General features: G+C 40.1%; 1 protein-coding gene across 4 annotated transcripts in view; it reads left to right on the top strand.

Moving 5' to 3' along the window:
- Positions 1-25,204, top strand: part of PXYLP1 (2-phosphoxylose phosphatase 1) — a 96,231-nt gene that overhangs the window by 22,872 nt on the left and 48,155 nt on the right. For 3 of the 4 annotated variants that reach the window (XM_075937534.2, XM_075937535.2, XM_075937533.2), the window contains exon 2: positions 8,426-8,557. In XM_075937534.2, the coding sequence (XP_075793649.2) occupies positions 8,479-8,557 (79 nt within the window). In that variant the 5' untranslated portion in view covers positions 8,426-8,478. Of the gene's footprint in view, positions 1-8,151; positions 8,289-8,425; positions 8,558-25,204 lie in introns of those variants that run through there. The other variant, XM_075937536.2, reaches the window with a different exon arrangement.

Below are 25,204 nucleotides of genomic sequence, written 5' to 3'. Positions count from 1 at the left end.
TGTCCCTAGATTGTTCTGCAGATCCCTTTCTGCTGGTCTCTGGCAGCATACTGGTTAAATGCAGATTTCTCTTATTTCCAGATGGAAGAAGAAGAAATGAAGAATAAAGTACTTTAACTGACACCCTCCACCTCTTGTTGCACTGTACACAGATAGTATTATGTACATATGATCCTCATAATGCTTTTAACTAAATAACTGCTCTGGGTACTGTAGGATGGAATGTTATTGCAAATGTGAGAGGAGGTAGTCAATGAGTCTCCCCTTTTCAGGGTGTGGTCCACACTAATAAAAAGTTTAAAGCCTCAGCTAGCCCTAAAAGGCAATGGACTCGCCATCTGCCAAAGAGGTTTCAGCGTTGAAAATCTGGTTTACTACTTGAGAACTGGTAAAACAAAAGGAAAAAATATGTAGCACTTTAAAGATTAACAAGATAATTTATTAGGTGATGAGCTTTCGTTCCCCGGGCAAGCTCATCACCTAATAAACTAACATGGCTACCTCTCTATTACTTGAGAACTGTATGTTTGTGATAAGCCAAAGACTTTCCGTTGACTTTTAACACTTCAGCTCAAACCTCAAAGTTGATTAGGATTAATTTAAGCAAATATGTTTTTTTAAATGCTCATTCATAACTAAATCAGCATTGGTACATTGTCTTTCAGATGAAACTGAAAACTGAGGTCTCAAATGCTCTGAATTAATCCAGTCAAAGTTCTTCTCCAAAAAAAAAAAAAAAAAAAAAGCTAGAGATTATTTCTAGTATCTCATCAAATTCCCATATATCTATTATTCTCACTCCACTTTTATCTTTCTAATATAAAATCCAACTTCATATCGGATAGCTAATGCAGATTCTTTTTTAAGGTGTTGCTGATACATCTGACGTTTGCGAATAACCCTTCTGTGTATTTTAAGCGTGCGACTCCCCTGCAGGCTGGGGTTGATTTAATGGCTCCCCTCATTTGACTTCCTCTGTCAGCTGCTGCTCTGGGTTTGTGGTGGTTTTCCCCTTCCTGAGACTTGGCTTTCAGTCAGGTTGCTTTTGATCCTACCTCTTCAGAGATGGGCTGAGCTCAGATTTCTCCAGATCTGGTTTGGCAACTTCAATCATTTGGACCTGCCAGCCCTAGGAAGGCTGGAAGGGGATCCAAGGTATGCTCTGTATTCTGGGTTTGTTCAGATCCTCTGTGCCTGGGGTGGTTCTACGGGTAGGCCTTTCTCTCAGTCTCTTTGGCTGAGTCTTTGGCCAAAACAAAGGGGATCTAAGCTAGGTAAGGATCAGAAAGAAACACGGGTTCTGCACAATGCTTCTCTGCTCCACGGAAGTTCTAGCTAGATGCTAGTCCTTCCTGACAGCTTTTAAGGTACAGTATAATTAGGCTCTGGCCCAGCCAAGCCGGCCTTCAGAGGGATAGCTCAAGAGGTCTGTTCCCTCTCTGTTGTGCCTTACTTTGCTGGGCTTTTCTTTTATTTCTTCTCTCCTGGCTTGACATCAGTTGCACCTGCTGATTGTACTCTTAGGTTCTCTTCAACTTCTTGGAGCCCAGTGTCAGTTTGGTACACCCCATCTCTATATTGTCCTATTATGTAAATAAATTCCATGATCCTTTAGGGCAATATTGCAGAAGTGACAAGCTCTTCTATGTTTGTTTTATTTACCTCAAAGTTTGAGAGAATTCTTTAAAATAATCAACTTTTAAAAAGTTCAGCTTCTGGTGTTTGTGCTGTGTGTTTTGGCTCTAACTTGCAAAAAAAAATCATACTCATATTTTGATGAATAGCTTGTCTTAAAAAATTAAAAGTTTGATAATGGCCAGCTTTTTATCATCATGAAGATTCATGTTGTATTTAACACACATGTTCACTTTGTGTTTCACGTATTGTGTCTTTGGCTTATACCAGCCATTCAAGAATGAACTTTTCTCTATAGATACGTCTGCGCAGCAGGGCTAAAGTCTCATTAAGCTACACAACTTCAGCTACGTCAGTTGCGTAGCTGAGATCAAAATAGTTTAATTCAAATTTTGGCGCTGTCTACATAGCAGGAAGTTGAAGGAAGAACACTCTTCTTTCGACTTCCTTTACTCCTCATTACCATACGTTGGAGGAAGAAGTCCTCCAGCTTGACATTATTTCAAAATAAATGCTTGTAGTGTAGACATGCACTATGTTATTTCGGAATAATGTCAGCTGCTAGGAAAGCACAATTTTTTCACTTTTGTCACCAAATTGTATGAGTCAAAGGGCGATAAAACCTGTCCAGCTACCAATGAAAACTAGTTCCACAGAAGCTTTAAATGTAAGATTGTGGCAGTCCTGGACTTCCTATTCCTGGCACTTTTGAGGCTGTGAGACTTTGATTCCATGTGACCAGTTCCAACTTTCCCCATGTTCCTATGGAGGGTTCAGGGAGTAAGAAGTTAATTGAAATTTAATTCCTGGGGTTGCTCTCAGCCCAGATCCTTTTCTGACATGGTGTTCCTTTTAAGATATCTGTTCCTGCTCTCTAGCACTGTTGCCTCTGTTTTGGCCTTGCAACATTGATGAGGTTTCTTCTTCAAAAGGCTTGCGAAGGTTTCTGGTTACTGTGCAGCAAATGAAAACCTTTCAAATAGCTGGAGCTTTACTACTCATTCAGGACAATTAGGTTTAGGGGAAAGAACTCATTTGTGTAAAACTTTTTGGATTCTATATAATTGATTTAAAGAGATGAGATATAATGTTGATCAGACTGACAGATTGTGCAGTAGAGCCATGTCTGTTTTAAAGCCTTCTGCTTTTCACAAAGGAGACTGCTTTCATAATACAAATATTACAAAGATGAAAATGTACAAGCAGGATAGGCAGGTATCTTGGCCTGAGCATAGCTCTCCTGAAACTGAACAACACCAAAAGGGCATGAAAAGGGAAAAGTCTGGACTTGGAGTAGCCTGAAGACTTAGTATGAAACCAACTGGCCTTTCCTGATAAAGTAACAGTGATTGGAGAGCAGTCCTTTTATAGATTAGATTGGATCTAACTCATGTGGCCCCTGAAATACTTTGAAAATGGAGAGCAGACCTGAATCTGCGATATTGTGGGTTTTTAAATATCACAGATATGTTTAATAAATGATACAAATTAAACTGCTCTGTAATTACTTTATATTTCATATCTGTGCTGTCTGTTTTAAGTTAAATCATTTAACTTAAAAATAAAAATTAACCTTTCAGTAAACAACTTTTACACATTTCTGACTAAAAATGGTGCACACACTTCACATGGTGTTTGCAGATCCATTGATGATGCATATTAATTTTTATATGGCTCATTTTGACTTCTCCATTAGTATTTTGTTACCTATGTTGATTTGCTGTTATGATATTGCTGCACTATTTATATTTGAAGTCCAGTTTAAAAAGTGTTTACTATTGTTATAGTTAGCTTTTGATCTCCATATTTACATTGTGACAACCTGGCTAATGAGGGTAGGATAAATTGAGTGAGGTAAGTGGGAGTAATTTTATATGATGGTGAGCAGCTTGTACGCTTACATGAGAAAAATAACATGTCTTAAAGTGGAACAGCCAGTTGTGAATGGAGAACTATTTTATTTCAAGTGAAATGCTTTGCCTGGTTTGAGAGACAGTGAAGGGATATGAGGCTGATTGTATAATCTTATGCCTGAGGATAAGGACCAGTCATTGTTGAAATTAACAATATTAAGGCTAATTGCTTTGTTCCTGTGGTATTCCTGGAATGTCAGTCACAGAGCACCTCAGTATTGCCTGATGCCCCAGGAACAGTGTATCCACTTTAAAATGCTGAACTTCCAGTGAAATAATGCAAGGACACCAGCTGTGGTTGATGTGCAGTGAGGAAGTTACTTAGCATTTATTAATTATGTGCAGCAGTGACCAGTCAGAGATGTCAGCACCTTGGGTGTCTTCTGAATCACTTCTGCTCAGTGTCACTATTTCTTTCTCTGTTGCCTGACTTGAGCATTGCAGCAATGGTGAATCTGGTCATTTCCAGCTGTTATTCCCCAAGCTCTGTAGGAATATATGCCTTGACAAAGTCAAAGGGTAAAGAAGATCAGCCACCTGTTTTTGGGCTGCTCCACCTACCAACATGCCTTATTCTACTTGCTTTATCAATCCTCCCATTACCTTAATTTTATTCCTAAGAGGTGGTGCCTACTGATGGTCTCTGCTGAGATCTGAGTGCACAACGGACTAACGGGTATTAATGATTCAAAGGAATATTGCTTGGTAATCAGTGTGATGGGTTGTCACCCCTGGGGTGCAGTCTGAAAGCCTTTGGAGCCGCTGTGCCCTTTAAGCTTTGGCTTTTCCCACGCTGGTGTTGCCCAGCTAGTCTTTCCAGGGCCTGTTATCACCCAGCATGACAGCAGGTGGCTCCACACACCTGAACGAGTTATCTGAATGCTTTACCTATGCACCTCATAGATTTACAATGGAACACTAGCCAATTCCCCTGCTCCTCTGCTTTGTACCCCTACTGGAGTATAAACCCAGAATTAGTCTTGCACAGGGATCTGTATGATGAAAGCTCATTTGATTCACCACTCCCTTGATGCAGGGAACATATGCAACAGTTTATCAAGTTAGTATTTTCTCAGACACTTCACTCCAAAACCATTGGTTAAGATCAAAACATAAAACAAGTTTATTAACTACGAAAAGATAGAGTTTACGTGATTATAAGTGATATCAAACAGATGAAAGCAGATTACCTAGAAAATAAAACTTCAAACTAAGCCTAATACAGGTTGAACCTCTCTCATCTGGACTTCCCTTGTCCAGCAGCATCCGTGGGTGCATGGGGACTGAAGCATGCATGGAGATAAGGCCCTCAGCTATATGGCTCCACAGCTGCTATGCTTTTTCCCCTGAGCACTGCCCCATCCCCAATCTGTCTATGCTAGCCCCTCTGCTTCTGCTGAAGCAAAGCCAAGCAGTCAGGAGTAGCAGAGGGGCCATTATGGACCTTCTCCGGTTTGGGAATGGTCAGGTCTGAAGTGTTTACCAGAAGACCAAGCTCTTCCATGGTCTATTGTCTTTGCTGATGGCCATCTCCACAGTCTAGCTTCTTCATTGATGTACCCGAAAGATTTGTTGTGGGAGTTACCTAGAGTAAGTACATTTGGAATACAGATTAATGTAGTCAGTATTCATAATTTCAGATACAAAAATGATATATGCATACAAACAGGATAATCAGAGCTTGACAAATGCACTTGCCTGCTTGTCCATGGCGAGTAGATTTTATCAGCTGGCAAGTCCAGGGGCGGACTGGCCTGGTGGGCGGTTGTGACTGGCTGGCCAAAGCCTGCACTACGGGTGGCACGGCCCTATCCGATCCGCTGGCCAGATGGAGGAGTGGAGCCAGGTCTAGAGTGTCCCAGTTTAGAGAGTGAAGAAGCATGTTTTCTGCCTCATAGTTGCAATGTGCAAAACGATAACTGGGCTGTCACCTAGTAATAGAATCGCTTACATGATTCTATTTTTCTGAATTTGGTCCGGCCTGTGAAGCAATAATAAGGTATCTGTGTTCTGGAATAGAGAGTCACTTACTAGGTGCAATTTTATATCTTTGCTTTAAAAAGTTTTCCCTAGGTGTTCATTCCCTTCTTTAAAATAGACCCTGCAGAATTACAGTACTTCTGACAATTCCAGTCTGAATGTGTAAACTAAAAATAGACCAAAAAATTTCATAATCATGTCTGATGGCTGTCACTTTGTTCTCTTCAAAACAAGGCTTTCTTGCACAGTGGAAAAAATATCCTTACCGTGCAATGAAAGGATACAAGACAGATCAAAAGCAATTGGAACCTCTCAAAGAGATAGAACTGTCAGTAGTAGATATGGGACTGGTGAGCAGGCTGCCTAAATTCTTTAGTAACTTCCCCCAGATTAAGCTGTGAATGTCACCCTGCACCTACCTATATGTTTTTTTTTGTTTTGCTTTCAGGCACTCTCCCCTCAATTTCTAGACTGGTCTGGCGACTAGGGAGAGCTGGAGAACACCGTATTCTTGTTGCGTCTGTCTTCAGCAGTTGTTCAGTTAGGCTGTGTCCAGACTCAGGGGTTTTTTCGGAAAAAGTAGCCTTTTTCCAAAAAAACTTCATCTGCGTCTAGACTGCAGCTGCGTTCTTTCGAAATTAAATCGAAAGAACGCGGCTTTTCTTTCGATGGTGGTAAACCTCATTTTACGAGGAAGAACGCCTTTTTTCGAAAGTGCTCTTTCGAAAAAAGGCGTTCTTGAATGCAAACAGGGGTTTTTCAAAAGAGAGCATCCAGACTGCCTTTTGAAAAAGCGGCTTGCTTTTTCGAAAGTTCCGCTTGCAGTCTTGATGCTCTTTTTCGAAAGAGGATTTTTCGAAAGTATCTTTCGAAAGAGGCTTGCAGTCTAGACATAGCCTTATAGACTTGGAAGCTTTGTTTTTTACAGCTGTGACAGTTTCCCTTCTTCATTTCATAATGACCACTGTCATTCAGTTGTATCTCAGCAGTGTGTGTCATTTTGATGTGATGTTGCTGGATCTGCCATACTAGATAAGTACAGTGAATGGAAGCAGACTTTGAAGAGTAGTATTGATTGTTAAGGAGACATGCTATTTTAATCGAGTATATTCATTCAGCTGTCATGGTAATTCAGTGAAATAATGTGCTTCCACGCTAAGTAAGATGGTAGGTTTGCATCCTAGATGGATGCAGCTATTTAGAGGTAATGTTATTAGTTAAGTGGCACAGTTGTATATAATGGCAATGATTATTTTGGGGAGAAGGACAAGTCTAATTTCTTGAATCCCTTGGTGCTATTGATGTATTTTCAGTGCATTTTGTGAAATATTAATAAAAACACCTTTCTTACATAAGTCTGAGGATACATTTCCAACCATTAATACATTAAATTCAGTCCTACAACTTTTCTGCCAGTTAGATATCCACTTCTGCATTTAAGAAAACTGAGGCAGAAAGAAGTTGTAACTTGTCCAAAATCCCAGAAGTCTGGTAGAGGAAGGTATGGATCCCAGGTCTCCTGACTTGCTCTATCATGTCTCCTTAATAATACTGCCATTTTTTTTGGCCTTGATATGCAGGAAGTTGTGAAGTTTATATTAGTAATAAATTACTAATATATTTGTGCTTGAGTAGGTAATAAAGGGGATACTTTAGAGTAGATCAGTCATTTTCCTCCATTGTGATTTATTAGAATAAATATTGGACACAATTTAAAATAGAGGAAAACAAATAATCTTACAGCAAGTACATATACTGTATTAGGTGTCTGAATAGCTTTTCTTTTAATTATTAGCTACATATGGTTAAAGAGGTATTATTACATTACTCTTTTTTAAACATTAGGTTGGTTTTGCTTGTCTCACAATTAATGATGTCTTAATGAAGTTTGTGGTTCCAATTTCTTTATCCAGTCAAACATTATACCTTGCGGTGAATACCTGTATCAACAATTATGTGTAATAAATGTTGTGATTGATACCCATTTATTAACCTGCTGAAAGAATTCCAGTGCTGCAAATGCTGAGTGTGGACTGTGTTTCTAGCAGTACAGTATTTATTCACCTTTTAGAATAAGAGTAAAAACCTGGAGAGTAATGAGCAAACAGAGACAGTGTTATGTCAGTTGTTGATGATAAAATTGGCCTTTGGGTACTGAGAGCTTTCGGGTGGAGACAGTACGGCTAGGACATGACCTGCACTCTGAGCCATCCGTAAAGTAAATAGATAAAAGATCAATATGCTCCACATGTCATCCAAACAGCACCTGCTCTGTAATACTCTATGCTTTAATTTTGCAGCAGTATATCTAATTCTGTAACCGAGTATTTCTAAGGTTTGGGCACAGAGTTAGGCTCACATAAGGCTGCTTACGTTGACCTAACTTTGTGTCTACTTACAATATTGCTCCTGCCAATTTGTCTCCCAGTATGCCAACTTAATAACTTCATCTTAGTGAGAGGTGTATCAGTTAGTTCACTGTAGTTAGGATGACATCATGTTTGTGTAGAGAGTGCATTACTTACATTGCCTGTTAGCTGTCAGTTCTGGGCAGATGTTGCCTCCCACTCTGGGGCTTGACAGCTTGATTTGTCAGCCCCACATGTGGCTCACAGCTCTGGCTCTTGGTCACATGTAGTGATAATCGTAAGAGACTTCAGAGGAACACAATAACACAGTAATGTGTTGTGAAATTTGCTTAGTTTGACACATTGGCCTGAAGCAAGGGAAAAAAGTTCATACCATTGTATCGTGATCAAGGTTCTGCCTCTGAAACTTGCATTCAAGAAATAACCTTCATGTCTCTCTTGCCCTCCTGTCAAAATTACACTTTGATTTATTTCAGGGTAGCAGAAGCTTCCACTTGTTAAATATATACTTGTCTGTTTGATTCACAGGAAGTGTTCACGCCTGGAGATGAAATCATGAAGAGAAAGCAAAACAACTAATAATGCTTTTCCGAAATCGTTTTCTGATCTTGCTGGCTTTGGCAGCCTTATTGGCCTTTTTGAGCCTCAGCCTCCAATTCTGTAAGTAATGCCTCCTTTTCTTTTGCCTACAGTATGCCAGTATAGGTTTTTTCTTTAAAAAAAAAAAAAAAAAAAGGAGGGGGGCAAAAAACCTTTTTGTGTCCTTGTGATAGGTTGGATCCTACTTTCTGGGATTCCACTGAGCCTGCTAGCCCTACTGGCCTGGGTTTCCCTTTCATGGGTTGTTGTGCCAGACCCTCAGGTCCCTCTCCGCATGAAGCATATGCCCAGGGAAGACCACACCAGCTGCAGACACAGACTGCAGTCAATTTTGTGTGAGTGGGTTCAACTTGGGGGTTTACCCAGCATTCTGGTGCACATGCTATCTGCAGTGTGACATTGTCTTGTGCTATATAGAAAGAGTTGCGCAGCACAAGCTTACAAGAATTTGCCCTCTCACTCAATGTGAAGAGAGAGATGCATACCTCTCCTCCCATGTGAATTGCACAAACTGGGTTTTGAAATAAACAAGAAATAATTTTAACTACAGAAGATAAATTTTAAGAGATTATAAGAGAAAGCAAACAGATCAAAACAGATTACCTTAGAAAATAAACAAACTCCACAAACTGAGTTAAGCACACTGGCTAGAGAGGGTATACATTAGCAGATTGTCACGCTGAGTGATGAACAGTCTGACAGATGCTTAAGGCATAAGTTTCCTTGTTTTTCCCAGGTTTTTATACATAGACTAAAAATCTTTCCAGGCTGGGATCATCACTTTCCATAGTTCAGTCCTTGTTCCTCAGGTATTTCTAGGTCAGTTTTTACAGGGAAAGTGAGGTCCCCCATGATGTCATTGTTCCTTTTTATATCTTCTTCATGCTTGCTGGAAAGCTCTTGTGCTTTGACCTGGGTCAAATGGCTTCCATTGTGTATCTGAGAGGTTTCCACTATACACCTTTCCTGGGCTAACCCATATGTTTATGTATCAGAGGGGTAGCCGTGTTAGTCTGAATCTGCAAAAGCCATGAGGAGCCCCATGGCACCTTATAAACTAACAGATTTATTGGAGCATAAGCTTTCGTGGGCAAAGACCTTTGTCAGGTCTTTGCCCACGAAAGCTTATGCTCCAATAAATCTGTTAGTCTATAAGGTGCCACGGGACTCCTCGTCCTTATGTTTATATGCATTCCAATAACACACATAATCCAATGAGATATTAATGTCTAGAAGGTCAAGACTTACAGATTGAATCTCTCTAGTCTGGCACCCTCAGGATCTGACTGGAGCCGAATCAGAGAATTTGGCAAACCATGAGAGGTCAGTATTGTCTAGCAGCATTACCAACACTTAGTGGGCTCTCAGAAGACACTTAGGGGCAAATTAGAGCTAAATAACAGCACAGAACATGGAGAGCCAGCTGTAAATAAACTTCATGGGACTGCAGGAAACTTGGCCACAGCCATGATAAATGGACATTTGGCTAGGCATATTTTGTACAAAACATACTTGAATTATATGACAGTAGTGAATATATTGGCGTCTTAGGGTGTCTCAGTACTTTCTTAAGTGTTCATGTGTTTTATATAAATGTGCATAGTTTTCTCTTGTCTTTTAAATTTCATTTTAGAAGGCCATATAAGAATAAAAATAGTAAAACAGTACATTGTGTACTATACAGTAGACTTCCGATAATCCGGAACCTTTAGGACCCAGGGGGTGCCAGATTATTGGATATGCCGGAGTATCAAGAGGTACTCTAACTGGGGGCCTGTGATGGGGGGGAAGGGTTGGCGGGGAATGGCGCGGCGTGGGGTGAACCCTCCGCCGTTTTACAGGGAGGTGGGGGAAGCCCCGTGCAGCCGCCGGCGACAGGCCAGCTGGGGCTGCAAGCGGCAGCGGCAACTTGGGGAAGCGGCGGGGCAGAATAGCAGGGGTGCTGCCGGGTTGGTCCCGCAGCACCGCTTTGGTGAGGAGCGGCGCTGAAAGGACCAACCGGGCAGCACCCCAGCTGCTCTGCTCCTTGCCGCTTCCCCAAGTCCGCGGCTGGTCAGTTTCAGCAATGGCAGCAGCGGACTTGGGGAAGTGGTGCGGAGTAGCTTCAATTGTCGGGCTGGCTAGAATACTTCCGGGTTTCAGTTGGTGCCGGACTATCGGGAGTGCCGGACCACTGGATGTCAGACAATTGGAGTTTTACTGTATTATAAAATCAGCACAATTTGACAAAAGATTTTTTTTTTTGGTAAATAAACAATAATCCTTGGTAAGCTTTATATAAAGATCTGATGTAGGTAAAAACATTGATCTGATTTATATTGGACCAAGCAAGATGGAATGCAGTGAATTGCTCTGACAGTACCGAGCACTGAGACTATTCCCTTCATCGGCACAAAGAAATGTAATTGTTTTAACAAAACTTTTAACAATCGAGTTAGCTGACACAATGTTGACCACAAGCAACTGGCTGCTGTAGAAGAAGGCAAATCATGTTCCTCATTGTGTCAGCTAGTCATGGGTAGTTCTTCTTTCAGGAGTGTCCCCATGGGTGTTCCACCTTACGTGCTTCAGCACCGCTGAGCCCGCGATGGGAGATTTGTGACAACTGTATGCATGAGGAGTGGGTGTTCTGAGGAGCCTATTGTGCATGCGCGGCCGCCCTCCCAGATCCTTCTCAGCCACCGCTGGCTGTGGTCACAGATGAGCAGTCTCTCTTTACCTCATCCATTACTTATTTACCTATACATAGTTTACCTCAGAAACCCTTCCTACCTTATTCTTGTTGACTTTCCCCTTAGTCGTTATGCACAAATTAAAAAAAAAAAGAAGACCCTTGTTTGGCAAGCTCATAAAGGGACGTAATAATCCCGCGCTTATTGCCGGCTCTCTAGGATATGCCGGGCTCGCCCCGATTTAAAAGGGGTACAGGCCTCAGGCGATTTATTTCAATTTCTGACAGGCACGCAAAGTGTGTTTGCTATCGTGGGAAACAGCACACCACAGAACATTGCCCGTGTTGTCAGAAACTAGCCACCCAATGCAGGAGATCAAGAGAACTACAACTGAAAATGCTGTAGATGGAGAAAAAGGCTTGGTTGGCTTCTGACCTTGAGCAATCTACCCCTCCTGGGCAGAAATCACCTGGACGGAGCCGGAGAGAGCAGCTCACACTGGATCGAGCCCAAAGGACCGGGAAAACAGTAAAAACGAAGAGAAGGTCCTATTCTTCCTCAGAGATTGAGTCTCTCCTGAGGAAGCATGCAACCCACAATAATGCTGCACCCCCATCACAAATATTCCATGACACACAACAGAAGATGTTTTAATGAGGAGGGAGGACTCAAATGTGCCAAACCTCCATAGTCAACCTAGTTACCATGAACTAAGTAAACCAGCATATCCGGAAAAAGGATTTTTTCCCAATCATTCTTATTAATCTATGTATCCATATTATCTTTATTCTACATTGAGATCCCTTTGAAATGCTATTTATCTGCTTCATAATAGCTTGAGACAGCTCCTTGCAGTTACCCACCAGATAGTCCTGCAATGCTGCTTCACTGTCTTCAGTATTATAGTTTTTTAAAATCATTTTCTTCATGAAGAACATATTATTTCTGTTATAGTCAAACCAGATTATTGTGGTGATTATGGCACAAAATCCTTAGCGTTATTTTGTCCCCCTGTTTCTCCCTCCCAAAATCTTGCTACATATTGATGCTTGTCATGTTGCAAATAAACCTTTTTCAGACTCTCTCTCAACAGTTATCCTAATATTGCTTCACACAGCACACCATCTATGCATCAGTGAAACATAGCTTATCATCGCTGTTAGAAGATAGGCATTCCTCATCGTGTGTTTAGTTCCTACTGCTACATAAAGTGACAGTAACGTAATCTCTTTCAGGTTTATATTATTTCATATATAATGCTTTTTCATCCAAATGTAACATGCTCATTTTCTTTTTTTATGAAATCGCAAAACTTAGCTTCCAAACTTTCAGCTTTTCTAAGCTGTCTTAAGCAAATTTAATTGCAATGCCTTATGTTTGTTTCAAATCATAGAGCTATAATTACAGTGGTCTTGAATTTACATATTTAGAGCTGGAAAAATCCCCAAAGCATGGTAAGTTAAGAGGAGCCAGAGATGCATTTGAAGCCAAATATCTTATGGAATATTAGGAATGGAAATACATGCTTCATACTAATGTAAATCTGTGACTATTACTAAACGGTGTATTGGTGAGAAGGTAGGTGAGGTAATATCTTTTATTGGATCAATTTCCATTTAGTGAGAGACACAATCTGAGTAGGGATTGAGAAATTGCATCATCTTAGTATGGACTGCAACTGTTGAATGCATAATGATCTCTAAAGTGAACAGCAGCAGGTGGGCAGGACCCTCTTTTATTTTTTTCCCTCTTGATCTATGTGCAAGAGGGTGAGTTCATGAATAATTTTTTATTTACTAATTCTGGTAGGTGCAGAGAGTATTTACCACTGTATAAATTTTGGCATAAGTACATAAAACTTTTTAAAAGACTAGTTTCATAAGGTATTCTGGATGTCTTTTAAACAATTTACATGATTGATTCTGTGGTCTAGTTTTGAAGCAAAGGACCAGGAACCAGATATGGATTCAATTTCAGTTTGGTTGAGTTGCTGACAAATTGTACAACGTTAAATTCAAATCAGCTCAGCTATAAAGTGAGGTTTCCTTCAACAGATGGTGCTCTGAGTTGATATATGCTTTACATTTTTAAATAGTATAGAAAAATAAGTGCTGCTTAAAACAAAATTCTAATTGAGCTAATTGTCTGTGACCACTAGATACCACAGCATATTTTCAACTAGAAGATCTTACAGCCCTGAATTATATGATGGGCTAAATCTCAAACAGTATGCAGCTGTTGATAGTTGAAGTTTATTAGTAAATGTGAGCTGTTGCACTATTTTAAATATATCTGAGTACAGTAATGTTATACATGTAAATCCTGATTATATATCAATTTCTCTAAAACATTATGTTTCTAACTGGCCATGGTATCCCTTTTTGCCTCTTTATTTTGGCTGCCGTGGGAGAGGGCTGAAAAATTCAGTTTTCATACAAAGCTGTTTTGGTTCTATCATTCATATCATTTTCTTTTGTATCCACATAGAAACTATGATGCTGAAATTCAATTTTTAATGTAGTCAGAATTTCATTGTTAGTACTGAATGATGAAAGGAAAGCTTAACAAAGATCATTCTTAAATTCAAATGTAGACATAAGAAAATAATGGAAATACATGTTGAATGAGATTTGGTTAAAGTATTGTGTTACCAGAGCAAAATACCTTCACAGGAAAATAGGAGGTAAACTAAGTGGAACAGACCATTATCTGCTGTATCATAGCTGGTATCTTGCTAGGGAAGGCTGACTGAACAGAACTCTATATGGTTCTGTTCAGTAATGCTGTTACGTAAAACCAGGCATTTTTTCCATGGAGAGTAGGATGGCTGTGGTATTCTGTCCTTCTTGATGGAGAAATAAAGGACTAGGTATGAGATCTTCCATCTCCCCCCTCCATCTGCTTCATGCTGAGTAAAAGGGCCAGAGCAACATAAAGGGGGAAACATTCCCTTGGGATAGGAACTGAGGAGTGCAACTTCTAGATGCCTTGACACCATTTACCAAAACAGGTTTTTGTTATTTTTTTTTAATAAAGACAAAGTAATTGTGATTGAAAAAGCATTTCTCTCTACTACTCTTTTATTCAGTCTCTGCCACTGTTGCAGGCAACCTATTTTTTGGGTTTGGATGTTATGTAATGTGTATCAATAGAGTTGGCAGAATTCATGTTTTAAATAAATTCATATTTTTCATATTTTTATATATTTAAATTTTCATATTTGGGTGATATTGTGGGTTTTAAGCATCTGGAAAATTGTGTGTGTTCAGACAATATTTATTTAACAGTGAGATTCAAAAAGACAAAAACAACAAATTGTCAAAATATACAAATAAGTATCCATTAATCTAACTCTAAATAAGTTCTTAAATAGCATTTTTCTTTCTTTGTCTATACAGTATGCAAATTTCAATTATCATTAATGGGAATATTTTTGTCAGACTGCATGTACAGTGAAATCAATGTTTACCTACACTTACTAGATTTCTTCACTTTTTCAATGTGGGTCAGTCCTTTCTTTTCTAATATATCTTTGACAACATCGATAATTCTCAGAAGTATTGCACTGATCAATTCAGCAGTTATTCAAACATCCAGCCGTCTACAAAAACTCCTTTTCATCCCTGGATTGACTGGTGCTCTAAGTCATGCTGCTTTACAGATAATTAAAGATGCATTTCTGATTCCAATATCTTTTTATCTTCTGTACAACATGACTCAGTAGTTTTGGGAAGTTGGTTCTAGAGTTTAATTATGCATTATTGCATAGAGCAGAGGTTGTGTGTATTTCTATCCATTTTAAATTGTTGCATTTTCATTGCAACCATCTTGTTTTTGTTTATAGGAAAGAGTACGAAATTAAGCTTCATTGGCATCCATTCATTATCTTCCGTTATTTATCATATCTTTCTTTCCAAATTATATAGCCTTAGAATTAAATTTAGCCTGCTGCTTTCAGAGAGGTGCAACTTCACCTACTTGAGCAATTCTGGCCCATTATGTCTTAAGTTAAAACTATGGTTCTATAGTGGTCACCTCACCCTCAGGTTTACCCAGGGAAATGGACTTCGGAGTCAGTGCTGCCACTTCTTTTTAGTAGTACTGGCTGCTTGTGGGCCACTCAGTGTTAGGAAGTTAGGGTTAGGGTATATATTTAATTCAACCATCCCCCTCCTAGCAGGCTTTCTGCTTTTAGAGTGGTGCACAGAGACTTGAATCTAGCCCCTTATAACTTTTAAAATCATTGTCAGATGAAAGTTCTCCTATTGCCCAGACCTCTATCTTCTTGTAGACACTTCTTTTTTGTTGTATTTCACTGAGATGCTGTGGTTAAAACTAAATGCAGTGCTCAAGGTGGAAAAGTACTTCTGGCTTATGTAATGACATTTTTCCATCTCTGCTGTACTCTGACCCCTTTTTAGTACAGTCTCTCGGTTTTTAGACTTATGCTTTGTTAGAGCTATGTACAGTCACTCCTGATTGTTTTCTTGAGTACTCACAATGAATTCAGAATGCATTAGCCTAGCCCATTTCATTTTAGTTCAGAGCCTTAGAGCTTTCAAAATGAATACCATGTAGTCCAGGTGATTAATTGCAATCTAATTTCTCATAATTTTTCATTGACATTTTACTTGGAACTTTTTGTTTCTGGCTGCGCCTTGCTCTTCAGTGAAGAATAAATTTGGCATAGCTATGTATTTCTTAATCATTCTCTGGGAGGAAGAATGCAAAGAGGTCATCATGTATCTTTCCTGACTTTTCCTTCATTTTTCTCAGTTGTCCCTTTTGCTACAACTGGGTGTTCTAGTAGATATACTGTCCCTCCTCCTTCAACCTTTTATTTCTGTTAAATTTTGTTCTTTGGCTAGTTTCTTCTTGGTCCTCTTAATCTTCATCCTTAATTTTTATCTACCAGTATCTGTTCTGTTCCATTATTCTCCATTATACTAGTTTCCATTTTTGAAATGATATAATAGTTTATTCAGACCAATGTATCTTATTTAATAATGCAGGAGTTTTTCCTAACTTTCTTGTTTTCTGGGGTTTGCATATCTTCTCTAATAAGCTTTCTTATGCTGCTTCCAGGCGGAGTCTGGATTTTAATGCTTTCTTTAAGACAGATTATCACACAGCTTTTTCTAAGCAAACAAATGTATTCTTTAAACTAAAGTATTACAGAGAAAACACATTAAAAACAATAACAGAACCTACATACATCCTAAAAATCTTAGGAGAGATCATCCCAACCCCAATATCATGTTCTGGTAGGCGTCAGTTCTTGATACCCTACATGTGGATTTTTCCCATCATTATAAGTTCATAACTGTCTCAGATTCAGAACCAGAAATTATGTTGGGAAATCCTAGTGCTCAGACCTTTGATCTCATGTCTGTGGGAATGAGTAAGCAATCGCTTCACTTTGGAGGCATAATTTCAAAAGACTGGGCTTTTGCATACTTAAACTTCATTCAGAAAATTGTCCCAGGGTTGTGTCAGGGCATTTCTGTATCTGTCTCCAAGATAAATGCAGTGTGTTCTAAAACATTTCAGTGTCATTCAGTGTTCCAGCTCTCCCTAGCTTGCACAATGTATAGACGTTCACACCACTGTTTGGAGCAGAGAAGCAAGGCTAACCCTTGTTATCTTTCTCTGTGCCAGTCTCTGCCATTGCTGTGCCGGTGTAGGTGCAATGTTTGTGTAAAAGTCCAAGTGGCACAAAGCCCTGGTCAATGCTTATGTGCCTAACTGGGGGAGTTTGGAGAAGCAGCGCTCCAAAAGTCCCAAAGATGCTCACCTGTATGTTAACATTGTGTGTTTCCCCAGTGTAAATTTTGCCATTGTAGTGTTGCTGTAAGATGGCTTCTCAGCTGTGTTCCTTTGGGTTTATGGTACTTGCCAGTCTGAGGTAAACATCCATGTCCTAGTGGCTGTTATGATCAACCGTGAGAGAGGTGTAGCTAAGCTCTGTAACTTGGAATGACCAGTTGTGAGAGCCAGTTGCCAAGCAATGCATTACTCAGTATGGCTAGTGGTGCAAGGATAAAATAAAAAGATGAAAGATTAGTTCATGATAGCAGATGGTCTTGCACAAGAAGGAAAACCAGCCAATTTTATGTAGCAATATTATATTTGGAAGAAAATGTAGGTTTATATCCTTAGCATTTGTGTCTTGTAAGAAGGCTTTGGAATTAAAAATGAACAAAAATTGTTACCTTTACCACATTTGGAGGATTAAATGTCATTAATTTGCCTGTAAACCCTCTAATTTCAAAGGCTGCTGCTGAATTACAATAATTGAAAAGTAGAAGAACCAGATGTCTGGTATCACATCATTGGCCAATCACTTGACCAGTTTGAAGAGAGAGAGAAAATAAGAATTGCTTTCTGGAGATGCAGAGGGAAATTAATAAAAGAGGTTCTGGGTATTTTTAGGTGGAAATAAAAGTAATTCAAGCATGAAGACGATGCACTGTTCTACACTTTCAGCTATGCCATAGATGAAGGGAACTCAGACTGAAACACAGAGAAAATACATATTATGTGTTAGTGTTCTTAAAGCCATTCTGTACTGGTGTAATGTTTTTGTGTTTGTATCTGTTAGTATGTTTTGTTTTGCCATCAATGCATCTTTCAGTTTCTATATTTTTCATCCTGAGTGTTGTTGGGAGACTTTAAGGTTCTGACTGGATTCAGTCATAAATCCAAGGATTTCTAAAAAGTACCTGCTGGGTAGGAAAATAGCATAGCAGTTTTACTGTGTGTAAGCAATCATGCATTCACATCTTCTCACTGGGTAACCTGTAGCACAACAAAAAATGATTTTTAAAAGTGCTTTCAAAGGGCATTTGACTTCTATAAAATTTGATAACGTTTAAAACCAATATTGTGGATTTATTGTTGACAAGTCAGAAATGCTGAAAGTTCTCTAAGCAATGCCACATATCTTTGCTGTTATGCCAATTAAAAACAAACTATGCCATGAAAGTATTTTCATTTTTCAGTGGACTGATGAAGTACAACCACATATTATACAGTTTAGCAAGTTTAATTTGCTCAGTCTCAAAACATACTACCATGCCTTCCCTGTTTCACTTTGGTAAAAGGGATGTCATCAGTGTAGAAACTTGTCTGTGCGCTAAATGCACAGTAGCCAGCCCTGTACAATTTTACTGAACAATTGCAAAATTTCCAGAAAAATTTCCAGTGCATGTAGAAAACCAACATTCAAGTTGACTTTGAAGTGTCACAGTATCTGTTAAAACTGGGATTGCTTCCATGTGTTGTAATGCTAAACACTAAAGAAATGGAGTGGCACAGATCAGTTATGGCATCCTCATCCCTCTTTTATGAGGGGGATGGAAGGGAGGACTTCTGGTTTATTTTTTAAACTAATTTGACACACTGAAATCTATAAATAGAAACCTTTGCAATGTCTATTTAACAATTCCTGATGTATGAAAACTTGAATTCCATTCCACTTTGTTAAATCATGCAATTGCATGTTAAATTAAATTCTGAGATTTCGTCCATTCAGAGGAAATTTCCTCATTTTCTCCATGCACCCATATGTCTTGTGAATGACATGCTGAGAGCTCATTAATCTCTCTCTCTCTCTACATACATACATACATACATATACATATATAAACATTTTTTCTGCTGGGCAACAGAATGACGTCTGCACGTCATCAGCATCAACAGGCTCTCTCAGCGAAGTGAAAGTGGCCAGAAAGAGGGGGATAGGTGAGCAGAGGGTGCAGCCCCCAAGTTTTGTTTAAAATAAACTAGTGAGACTGCACAAATTAACATTTTTCTTGTAAAACCATTGCAACTCTGGCTCTATCAAACCAGGTCAATAAAGTCAAAGTCCACAACCTAGTATCTCTGCCAAAGTTTCACGTTCCGTCAACTTTCCTTAATAATCAAGCTGTTTAAGAAAAAAATGACTTTTTTCTTCAACAGAAAAAATAAATTATTTTACTCCTGTGCTTAAAAATATCTTCAACCTTTTTTTCTCCTTTAAGGAACTGGGCAGGCAATTTTATGGAGGCTCACATAGTAGTAAAGACAACTTGTTAGACTATTAGGAGAGAGTGAATCAACCTGTGTTCTTTGTACCTCCATTAGGAAAATGATTACAATCGATGGAGGGTCGCAAGACCAGTGACTTCAAAACATAGTCGACAACTTACTATTTTGCACCTCTGCACTGCAACTGTCCCTCTTGATACTTTTGCCCTTTATCTCACAAAGATAGTTGCTACATCTTTATTTCTGAATAGACTCTTGTTATGATCAGTTGGGGCATGGTTGGGCTCTTTGAATTGAGCCTAGTAATAATTTGACCAGTTTGCAGCTGTCAGTTTCTAAGCTGTCACTTCAGGTTAAGACTCATTTGAAGAGGGAAACTTCTATCTTCTGTCTCAGCCAAGGCAGAGAAAGCAAATTAACCAGTAAATGGGTATATAATTTGCTGATTTACATTTTGGAAAGCCAACTTTCCTGTGCTCCTAATGCTACAAATACAGCCATACAGAGGCTAAGAAGATTTTAAAAAACATTTGTTTCTAATATTATCCAGTCTGATCTTGAAATAAAATCTCCAAAAGTCAGTGAACAAAATGAAAACTCAGTTTGTGTATTTTACTGATTGCTGCTGGCAAATGTGTATATTTAAATGTTCAAAAAACAATATTCCCTTTGAAATGCCTGCTACAATATTGATCATTGCCATCAGACAGTTATGGATTTATTTCTCTTTGGCAGGAAAGGGTTTGCACTTGATAGCATTAAGAGAACTGTTCCAGTAGGCTTTTGATGATGATTTTGTTCTCTTGTCTAAATACATTTATGCTGAAGGTTTGCTGCAACAATCTATGGTTAAGGTAAACTTCAGTATAACTTTCTGCCACAGCAAGTATTCAGTTCTGTTGATGGAAAACATTGGCTTGACAAGAATGTTTATTCAATGTTATCTGGTCACTGTGCATTAAAATATCTTTGCTTAAATATTTGCAGTGTGAACTCTTTGACCCTCAGATCTACTGTATCATATTATCATCTTAAACTTGTCCAGAAATTAAGATTTCTCATTTTAAATTAACTTTATGAAACATGCTTTGTAAATGAATTACTTTCCTCTACTAAGCCAGATTTAAATAGAGTAATAACAGCAAAAATTATCGTGGTAAGTGTTTTTTATGATGTCCATTATTTACCACGCTTTTAAACACAGTTAGGGTAATCTATGAATTGCAAACACTACAAAAACAGTGTTCTAAAGTGATCTTTAGAACCAGCGTTCTAAAGTGGGGCTGCTAACGGGGTAATGGGTTTTATTTATTTATTTTAAAAGATTGTGAGCTCTCAGGATTGATATATGGAAACAGAATTCCTAAGCATACATTTCCCTTTATAATTTGTACTTAGCCACTGGTTTTAAAAAAAAAGTACAAAGGACTCTAGAAATGTAGATATGTTTTAAATAATGGGTACAATTTGCTAATTTAGTAATATCTGAATATAGTTAACCTGTTTACCAGTTGGTTAAAAAACAACATTTATGCATAAAAAGTTTTAGGTACAGAATTGGGAATTTATATAGCTTTGTATTTCTACCTAAGCTTTTGATGAAAAGGAAAAAAATCAAGTCAATTTTGTGTTATGATATAGTGAACTTTATAAGTGCTCTTAAGGCACATGAACAAATACAGACAAAAGATTGATTTTCTGTACTTAGTCATACAGTACAGTAAACATTTATTCTGAATCTCCTATTTTCTTGAGGCAGTGGTGACTGCTGGGAAGGGACACCACGGGGGACAGATCACATGATCACCCCTATGTGACTTCTTCCCACTCCACTTCTAGCGGGGGGGGGGGGGAAGGGCCACCCATCTTCCCACCCTCCCCCACTCCACTCATTCCCTCAAACTCCCATCCCTGCTCTGCCCCTTCCCCACCCCTATTCCACCCCTTTCCACAAGCCCCCGCCCTGAGTGATGCAGCCCAGGGGATTACTGGGGACGTGGTGCCAGCAGCAGGGGTCGGGCCCCCCCTTGTATGCCCCAGCAGAAGCAGAAGGAAGTGGAGTGACCTTGCCCCATCCCTCTTTGCTCTCCTGACTCCCAGACAGGACACTCCATTTCCAGGTGTGGAAATTAAGACATGCTTCCAGATCACAGGCCCTGGTTCTCATGGGGAACTTTAACCATCCTGACATTAGTTGGGAGACCAATACAGCAGTACATAGGCAATCCAGGAAGTTTTTGGAGAATGTTGGGGATAACTTCCTGGTACAAGTGCTGAAGGTACCAACCAGAGGCCGTGGTCAGCTTGAGCTTCTGCTCACAAACAGGGAGGAACTAGTAGTGGAAGTAGAGGTGGGTGGCAATATGGGAAGCTATGATCATGAGATGGTAGATTTCAGGATCCTGACCAAAGGAAGAAAGTAGAGTAACAAAACACACAACTTGGACTTCAGAAAAGCAGACTTTGACTCCCTCAGAGAAATGATGGGCAGGATTCCTTGGGATGATAACATGAAGGGAAAAGGAGTCCAGGAATGCTGGCAGTAATTTAAAGAAGCCTTATTGAAGGCACAAGAACAAACAATCCCGATACACAGTAAGAAAAGCAAATATGGTAGGTAACCAGGGTGGCTTACCAAGGAAATCCTTGGTGAGCTTAACCACAAAAAGGAGGCTTGGAAGAAGTGGAAAATTGGACTGGTGACTGGGGAAGAGTATAAATATTTTGCTCAAGAATGCAGGGGAGTAATCAGGAAGGCAAAAGCACAATTGGAATTGCAGCTAGCAAGGGATGTGAAGGGTAACAAGAAAGGTTTCTACAGGCATGTTAGCAATAAGAGGGATCAGAGAGGATGTGGAGCCCTTTCTGGATGAAGTAGGTAACCCAGTGACATGAAAACAACAAATGGTCTGGTAGCACTTTATAGACTAACAAAACATGTAGATGGTATCATGAGCTTTTGTGGGAACAGCCCACTTCTTCAGATGACCGGAGTAGGGTATATGAAAACTCAAAATAAATAGGAGAGGGGGGAGAAAAAGAAAGAAAAAGAGGAAGGAGGGGGTGAGAAAGGGCATTATTAAGTATCTGAAGAATGGGTACTTAAACCTAAGCAGATCAAGGTAAATAGATAGATGCTGAGACATCAACCTCAGCCTAGACCGGGCCACAAGGGAAATCCACTTCTTTGACACTACAGTACAGTTAAATAATGGACAAATTTCCACCACCCTATATTGAAAACCCACCGACCGCTTTACTTACCTTCATGCTTCCATTTTCCATCTCAGACACATTTTCCAGTCGATTGTATACAGCCAAGCCCTATGATACAATCGAATTTGCTCCGACCCCACAGACAGAGACCATAGGACCTACAGGAAGGATCTTTACAAAGCATTCCTAAAACTGAAATACTCATCTGGGGAACTGAAAAAACAAATCAACAGAGCCCCAAAAACTCCCAGACATGAGCTACTTCAAGACAGACCCAAAAGAGAAAATAACAGAACTCCTCTTGTTGTTACCTACAGTCCACTACTCAAACCCCTCCAACGCATTATACACAATCTACAACCCATCTTAGAAAATGATCCCTCACTCTCAGAGGCCTTGGGAGGAAAACCTATCCATGCTTACAGACAATCCCCTAAGCTGAAATGCATTCTTTCTGATAACCATGCCACACAACCACATCATAAGCCTCCAGGAACCCAGCCCTGCAACCAAAAAAGATGCCAACTCTTCCTAAATATCTACACTGACGAATTCATCACTGGAGCAAACAACATAAACCACAAAATCAAAGGGTCATTTGACTGCTCATCCAGCAATTTGATCTATGCCATCAAATGCCAACAGTGCTCCACTGCCATATATATTGGACAAACTGGATGGTCCAGTCATAAAGCACAAAAAGGGAGCTTACAAAAAGTGGAAACTTTGACAAATAACCAGAGAGAGGTATAAATGTATTGTTCGAGAATGCCAGGGGGTTATCAGGAAGGCGAAAGCTCAATTGGTATTGCGACGAGCAAAGGATAACAAGAAAGGTTTCTACAGGCATGTTAGCAAGAAGAAGGTGATCAGAGAGGGTGTGGGGCTCTACTGGATGAAGGAGGTAACCTAGTGACAGATGATGTAGGAAAAGCTGAAGTACTCAATGCTTTCTTTGCCTCGGTCTTCACGGACAAGGTCAGCTCCCAGACTAATGCTCTAAATGATGCAAGATGGGATGAAGATGGACAGCCCTTGGTGGGTAAAGAACAGGTTAGGAACTATTTAATAAAGCTAAAAGTACACAAATCCATGAGTCCCTTAATGCATCCAAGGTACTGAGGGAGTTGGCAAATGTCATTGAGGAGCCTTTGGCCATTATCTTTGAAAAATGGAGATCGGGAGAGATCCCGGATGATTGGAAAAAGGCAAATGTAGTGCCCATCTTCAGAAAAGGAAAGAAGGACGATCCAGATACTATAGGCCGGTCAGTCTTATCTTGGTCCCTAGAAAAATCAAGGAAGGGATCCTTAAGGAATCCAGAGATGTGATTATTCCCCTTTATTCAGCTCTTTTGAGGCAGTATTGTGTCCAGTTCTGGTTCCCCCTCTACAAAAAGGATCTGGATGCATTGGAGAGGGTCCAGTGGAAGGCAACCAAAATGATTAGAGAGCTGGAGCATATGACCTATGAGGAGAGACTGGGGTTATGTCTACACTAGCCCCCTAGTTCGGACTACAGAGGCCAATGTAGGCATTTGAAGTTGCAAATCAAGCCCGGGATTTAAATATCCCGCGCTTGATTTGCATCTTCCCGGCCGGTCGTCATTTTTTGAAATTTACAAGTCCAGACTAACTGCCCAGGTCTACACGCGGCAGGGACCCGGTAGTTCGAAATAAAGCCCTAGTTCGAACTACCTATTGTTCCTTCTGGAATTAGGTTTAACAGGTAGTTCGATTTAGGGCTTTATTTCGAACTACCGCATCCCTGCCACATGCCTGTTCTCAGTAGTGACGGATGGCAGAACAAGGAACAATGGTCTCAAGTTACAGTGGGAGAGGTACAGGTTGGATATTAGGAAAAACTATTTCACTAGGAGAGTGATGAAGCACTGGAATGGGTTACCTAGGGAAATAGTGGAGTCTCCATCCCTAGAGATTTTTAAGTCTGGGCTTGACATAGCCCTTGCTGGGTTGATTTAGTTGAGATTGGTCCTGCTTAGGGCAGGGTGCTGGACTCAATGACCTCCTGAAGTCTCTTCTAGCCCTAAGATTCTATGAGTGTGGTGAGAGCCCCGACCCCTGGAGCATGCTTCTGGTCCCCACACACCAATCCTCTGGGCTTTGTTTCTGGGAGAGGGAACTTGGCGAAGGGGTGTAACTTTCTTTTGCACTTACCACTGGCAGGAAGTGCAACGATGCAGCTTGGAGCCAAGGAAGCAGAGTGAGGTGGGGCCGGGTTGCTCTACTTTCTGCTGCTGCTGGTGAATGTGGGGGTGGGGAGGGGTGGCGGGTGGCAACTCCTGATGATAGTGACAGGCTCTTGCTAGTCCTCAGGATTGCTCTCAGCCTCGGGTCCCCAAAGAGTGGGGTCCAGAATGGACGTTAAGGGGGCATGTGACCCTTTGTGCCCCCCTATTTGTCACTCCTTTCTGGATGTATCTTGAAGTTTCCAAGAAAAGAGATGCTTGCTTCTAGAGGAACGGGCTACAGATCCCTTGCAGTTCCCTTGCAGATCCCTTGGGGTATGTCTACACTGCAAAGTTAGTTCGAACTAACAGACGTTAGTTCGAACTAACTTTCTTAGGCGCTACACTAGCGCTCCGTTAGTTCAAACTTAATTCGAACTAACGGAGCGCTTAGTACGAACTAGGTAAACCTCATTTTACGAGGACTAACGCCTAGTTCGAACTAGCTAGTTCGAATTAAGGGCTGTGTAGACCCTTAATTCGAACTAGTGGGAGGCTAAGGCTTCCCAGGTTTCCCTGGTGGCCACTCTGGCCAACACC

Source organism: Pelodiscus sinensis, chromosome 10 (assembly GCF_052426305.1).
Source record: "Pelodiscus sinensis isolate ZL-2025 chromosome 10, ASM5242630v1, whole genome shotgun sequence".
Lineage (NCBI taxonomy): Eukaryota > Metazoa > Chordata > Testudines > Trionychidae > Pelodiscus > Pelodiscus sinensis.
Note: the sequence above shows the minus strand (reverse complement) of the source record. Positions and strands in the feature narration are given on the sequence as shown.